This window comes from Fulmarus glacialis, unplaced genomic scaffold (genome assembly GCF_000690835.1).
Source record: "Fulmarus glacialis isolate BGI_N327 unplaced genomic scaffold, ASM69083v1 scaffold26011, whole genome shotgun sequence".
NCBI lineage: Eukaryota > Metazoa > Chordata > Aves > Procellariiformes > Procellariidae > Fulmarus > Fulmarus glacialis.
Window position 1 is genome coordinate 13759 of NW_009192521.1, and position 6282 is coordinate 20040.

Consider the following 6282-nt stretch of genomic DNA (forward strand, 5'->3'; position numbering starts at 1 on the left):
TAGAGACAGAGGAGGTTACTAGGTTAGTGTAATGATTTTAGAAGTAAAGGGACAATAGATTCCAAGACAAGGCCTTCATTTTTGCTCTCTAGAGCAGGAAACTGCTTCAAAGCATTTCTCCTATGCTCTATGCCGAGGCTACCTGAACATACTATAATTGATTAATTGCTGTACTTACCCCTCCTCCACACTATTACTTGCAGTTAAGTAGTGCTACTACAAGTCTTTAATTATTTCTCCAAAAGGCAGAGGATAGTTTAGCTCAGTTATGAACAGGGATTGACCAAGCTATTTTAAAACCACCATCTTCAGATTTGAATCTCTCCTAGTTTAGACCTGCATTCTTGTCATTATACATTTTTGATTAAGTATACTTACCATATTGGTCACCTTTTGAGAGCAACTGACACAGTTCAATTTGATGTATTGATATCACTTTATTGAACTTCAAACATAAGTCCTCTTTAAAAGCCTACTCAGTGTATTGATTACAGCAATAGGTTACGTAGAATGTAATAGGTTATGAAGAGGTTTGCAGAGTAGTGGCTCATGCTTTGTGAGAAGCCTGAATTGCCCACTTGCATTCTTATGCCTGACAGGGACAGTAAGAGCCAGAAAGAGAACAAGTATTTACAAGTACCTCTCAGAAAGAATGAGGTTTACAGTTAGAAATTCACATAATATGTACAGTTTTGAACTGTTCAAGTATGTTTCAGTTGGACAAAGTGCTACAGGTCACATAAAAAAACATAGTAAAAAAGAAGAGGAACTATTAAGACAAAGAGGTGGCAGTCACTTGTGTGCCAAACGGCTTGTAGGTGGTTGCAGTATATGCAAGACCTAGAAGTTGAAAGTGTTTGGAACATTGCCCTGAATTTGGAAAGTGTAGCTGGCAGCAGTAGATTCTGGTGCAACATTTTGGTCTTCCTCCTCCTAGAAGAAAAAGAAAAGAGTTTTGAAAGAGCAGTAGCATTTCAATGTAGTAGTCAGTGCTAGAATAGAAAACAAAAGTGAGAAAAATCATCCTGCAGCCACTTACTTCTGCTGAGAAATATTTCTCAATGAGGGTGGATGAGGCTTTGTACACTTGTTCATTTTCATGTGACTGGAGAGCTTCAATTTTATCTAGACCTCCACACTCCTCAATCATGAGGCAAAGTTTTTCAGTCTCATTAATCTTCTCAGCAGCCTGCAAGAGACAAGCATGGAATAACCTCAGGAAAGATGTATGGCACCAGCTACTGGAGAACCACTAGCAACAGCTTGGACAGTGATTGAGTGTACTGCATCCACATACCAAGAAGATATTAGAAATAGCATCCAGAATAACTAGCACAGTTTTGCTGTCTTTAGCTGAAAGGAGATTCAGGAGGGGTTCAACAACACCAGCCTGAACGAGATACACGATCTGGTCAATTGTTCCACCACTTGTGTAGTTAGTCACAGCCCACACAGCTTCCTTTTGAGATTTGAAATCCCCCTGTGAAGGTAAAAGCAGGGTATTTGAACACAGACAGTAGTAGTAATAGCACAAGCCTCAACGTAGTAAATATAGTTTGTGTTTACCTTCCTCAGAATACCAATGAGATAAGGTACAAGACCATGGTCTACAACTCGCTGAATCTGGTCCTGTCGTCCAGCAGTGATGTTGGACATTGTCCACGCTGCTTCTTTCTGAATGTTGTTTTTATGATGAGAAAGGAGACTTGGAAAGACAGATAGCGCTCCCGAGTCAATAACAATCTGCGTCTGCTCATCAGTACCAGTGACGATATTTCCTATGGCTCTTAATGAAGGAGTCTGAAACAAATATGAAAGTAGTACTTAGGCAAATTGGTATCATCTAATCTGTGCTTGAACAAATACAGCCATACTTGATGCCCCTCCACTCTAGCCGTGATATGCTATGTACTGATGAGCTTTAAGCTCCTCATTAGGATTACATATGCAGACATCAAGCATGCTAAGACTGCACACCTTCCAAGGCCAATCTGCAAACAACTACCCATGACAGAGCTTAGGAAAGCCATTTCCTAAGTACTAATGCAGTTTTATTATGCTATAATTATAGTGTGCACAGAGCCCACTTCTAAACACTGTCCCTAGAGTTTGGATTTGCAATGGTAGCTTAGAGTTAAAAGCAAGCTTTAAAGAACATTGACTGTTTTGCTGGCCTGTGTGTTAAATCCAATGATTATATAAAGAAGCCTGATAGTCATCAACAGCAATAGTCTATGCCTCATATGGGGCAGTGTCCAGGCAAGAGAGAAGCTCAAGTCTTACCTACGCAAAACCTGGAACAAGCATTAGATTTAGGTATGAAAAGAACCTTTCAATTACATGGACACTATTTTAACCACAGTTTTATTCATGACTCAAATCAAGCAACAGCAATCTGCACGTCTGAGAGCTTACCATTATTGGCAGTTCACTACATCCCAGGAGTTTCACAAGTTGTGGCACCAATCCGGTTTTCACTACAACTTCTATCCTGTCATTGGAACCATCTGTTAGATAGGAAAGTGCCCAGCATGTGTCTGCTAACACCTCATGATCATCATGGTGCAAGAGCCGAACAAGAGTTGGAAGAATCTGCTCAATAGCTTCTACGGGTGGCGCAGGATTCTTATTACGACACAGGTTTGAGAGGGTCCAGGTAACATTGCGTAAATATCCAGACTGCAAGAGTTAAAATAAATGGTTAGCAACTGTTTAGTTACTTGAGCTCTTTTGCTTGCTTATTAGTAATTGTAACTTGAATCATATCGCACACTTACAGCCAGAGAAGAGAGATCAGGAACAGCTAGTAGACTCAGCAGTGGCTCAATTGCACCAAATTTAATAACTAGATCTCTATAGGTGGAACCATCCCCTGAGAAAACAAGAAAAATAGCCAGGTGAAGACCAGACTAGAGGGATGTGTGCATACAGAATCATTGTGTGTTAGGTGAATTCTTCTACTGCTTAAGAAGTGCTAGATAAAATAAAAAGAAATAAGAGGACAAAAGGACTACTGCCCTAGCTAAGTCATATGATAAGCATGTGTTTTTCTAATCAACCCACTGAGCTTAATTTTTTTTTTCTATTGGAAGAGGAGGTAATTTAGTGTATGTTTTCTATACAACTTTCCTTAGAGTTCATAACTAAGTAGGGACTTGCATGTTTCTTTGAAAACATATCGAAGCCCTAACAATAGAACAGAGCTCTTCCCATAACGTGGGACTTCAAATGCATTATAATCATTGGTTGCATGATTGGGTTCTATAGTATAATGCTGAAGGAATATCAAAGTTTGCCTGAATTATTCTATTGCAAGGTAGAAGTACTTTACAATTGAGTTTAAAAAGCTCACTGATAAGTCACAAAAACATCAAGTGAGATATATGAAAAAGCCCTATGTTGTAGCATGGTTACATAGCTCTATGAAAACGGAACTGAAATACAGAAGCAATCCACAGGTTGCCAGGTATTGCACGAGACATCTTATACCAGGTCTGAAAATAAAGAATTGTCCATAGCATACTCCACATTGCAGAGCACGTCTTTACTTGCAAAGCGTTAAGGCAGAGTTCCCAAGAAGCTCAGCATGCTACATGATGTGTCAGTAGTAACATCCTCCTATTTTAAATAAGGGAACAGGTCTGAAAGAGTCATGTAGCATATTGACATACCTGCAATATTTCCCAATGCCCACACAGCCTGTTCACTGATGTGAGTATGGGGAGAGGCCAGTAGTGAAATAAAGGCTGGAATAGCCCCTCCATCTACTACGGCCTTTGTTTGTTCTGACGTGCCAGAAGCAATGTTGGTAAGCGCCCAGGCAGATTCAAACTGAATAGGACTACAGTCTGCTCTACCCAAGAAGGAGACAAACTTTGGAATCAAACCAGCCCGAATTATGTTGTCTATAGGGGGCTGCTTCTCTCTTGAGAGGAGTTTCCTAAGGAGGAAGACAAACAGAAAGCATTATTTTTGCCTGCAGAGATCTGAACAACAGATTAAACAGTCTAAAAAGATCCATATTTAAAAAGAAAAGGTTCAGCATTGCCTTAACATTCAGAGAAAGCAATGCAACAAGACATGAGGGAGAAATACAGACAAGCCAAATACTAGCTTCCTAAACCTCTGTTAACATTGGTTTTGGCATGTCTTCACTATTCACTTCGGACTCTGAAGTAAAGCAGACCTGCAAGAGTCATAATACATCTGAATTGCTAGAGGTTTCTCAGCAGACAGGTTAATGACTGCCAGAAGCAGCACTGCAGCAATATACATACAAGTTTGCTAAAGGAGATTTTAGATTTGGAAGGAGAAAGGAAATTTGGTGTACTTCAAACCCAGTCATCTTACTGTTCACATTATTCTAAGGTAGACCACTGCATTGTTTAAAGATATCTTATTTTTCTGTAACAAAGGGTTTATTATTATTACTCCTACAACTCTAAGATGAACTATTATTTATTTTGCCACATCAAAATCACTAGAAAGATTTACTACTTCTAGTAAAATGTTCAGGCACTTTAAACATTCAAAAGCCACACGATTTCAATAAAATTATGACCAGGTTAAGTGTACCTAAACATTGTACATAAGGCTGGCTCAGGTGTTTGTTGAAATACTGTCTGATAAGAAGAGCCATAGCTGTTGCCATAAGCAGACTCTTAGGCTCATAAACAATTCTTTTACCTTGCCTAGTTACTGGCTTGCACAGCTGAATCGGTTACCTCTAAACTCCTTACCTGGCAGCTTGCGTAGCCTGTAGCTGCAGCTCCATATTATTGCTATTAACTCCTTTGACTATTTCTTCAACTGACCAGTGTGCTGAAACCTGTATAATAGAGAGTTACATGAACGCTTTGTTGGGAGAGGCATGTCTTCATGACCACAGAGGCCTTCTATACAATACTACGAATATAGACCATGGTTTACAACCGCTTCCTTTATTAAAAGATTATACCACTACGATACTCTAAAACCTCATCAGCTACAGCTTTATCTACATTTATCTGAACTACTGAAAACTTTCATTAATCAAGTGCTTCACACCACTGTTACACTGATACAGTAGGCTTAAACACAACTGGTTAAGCTACATTTTAAGACTGTTGTCCATTAGAGCTGGTAGTACAGGCTTAAATTGGTAGTGTATATGTAGTAGCGCTGTGTCCCTCACAAGAAGGAATTCATACTAGTGTGGCTATATGAGCTCATGTTGCAAGACCTCCAAGTGTGCCCATTCCAAGCGCTCATGTTGCAAGACCTCCAAGTGTGCCCATTCCAAGTACCTACTTACCTGATTGCTCCTATTTTCCTGAAGGGGAGAAGTAGCATCATCTGGTAAAGTGCTAACATTTCTTCTTTTAAGCATCTGGTCATCTTTCTTAGCTTTCCTCAGCTCTACATTGACTTCAATACGCCGCCTTCTCATTTCCTGGAGGATATACATTCATAGTAAGTTCTTGGCTTTTACAACTCATGTTTAAAGAGATGATGGGTAGCTAAAGTACTAATTGCACCAAAATACTCACTGTAGTATCCTTTCCTTTGTTCTTGAATCTGTTCAAGCGAGCTGCTGCTACATTGGCATTCTCATTAGTAGACATCTTGCTTATTAGGTTTTGAGAGAAACAGATAAAAAACAAGCCTGAAAAACAGAGCAAATAATAAACAGCAAGTTCACTCCACAAAAGTTAAAAACTGAGATCAATACTTGAGAATGAGAGACACTTGTCCATATTAGATACAATAACAGCCTCTGACTTGATCGAAGATACTAGTAACATCACAGCTGTCTCTTTAAACACCTAGATGTTACAGCAAGCTCCAGCATTAACACAAAAGCAGTGGATACACATACATCATTTTATGACAGCTCCAGCCACAAACATTATCATCAGAGTCACTGTTCATAGGAGCAAGGTTGGTCTTCCTTCCCATACACAGTACACATATATTTTTAAATACTATTTTCACTGTGTCATGTACCTATATGGCAGAGACACCCCATCCAGTCCCACCCCGACCCCCTTTGATGGGAACAGCGAGATCTCGCACTGGGAGGGCCCCCCGGGGGGGCTTGCTGTGCCGGTGCAGCCAGCAGCACATAGTAGCAGCTACACTGGTAATAAGGCAGACCCCTGCACCTCGGCCAGCTCCAAAGTAACCCACTGCATAAGGGCCGGCTTCGTTTCACCCACAACTCAGCCGGAACGCGCAGCCCGCTCTGGGACGCGCCAGCCCTGTCAGCCCCACTCCAGTCAGTAGCCTGTGACCGCGGAGACC

At 40.5% G+C, this 6282-nt stretch overlaps 1 protein-coding gene across 2 annotated transcripts; it reads right to left on the reverse strand.

Moving 5' to 3' along the window:
• Positions 1–840: 840 nt before the first annotated feature.
• KPNA2 (karyopherin alpha 2 (RAG cohort 1, importin alpha 1)) lies at positions 841–6105 on the reverse strand. 2 transcript variants are annotated; one of them, XM_009587119.1, is made up of 11 exons: positions 6002–6105; positions 5529–5635; positions 5294–5431; positions 4740–4828; positions 3672–3940; positions 2778–2872; positions 2416–2679; positions 1567–1800; positions 1298–1480; positions 1040–1189; positions 841–933 (listed from the first exon to the last, which is right to left on the reverse strand). In XM_009587119.1, exons 2-11 carry the CDS (start codon positions 5601–5603, stop codon positions 841–843), a joined length of 1590 nt encoding a protein of 529 aa, XP_009585414.1. In that variant the 5' UTR covers positions 5604–5635; positions 6002–6105. The 2 variants fall into 2 exon arrangements, with proteins under 2 accessions (XP_009585414.1, XP_009585415.1); XM_009587120.1 differs by lacking the exon at positions 6002–6105 and having other exon boundaries at positions 5529–5639.
• Between the last annotated feature and the right edge of the window lie 177 nt (positions 6106–6282).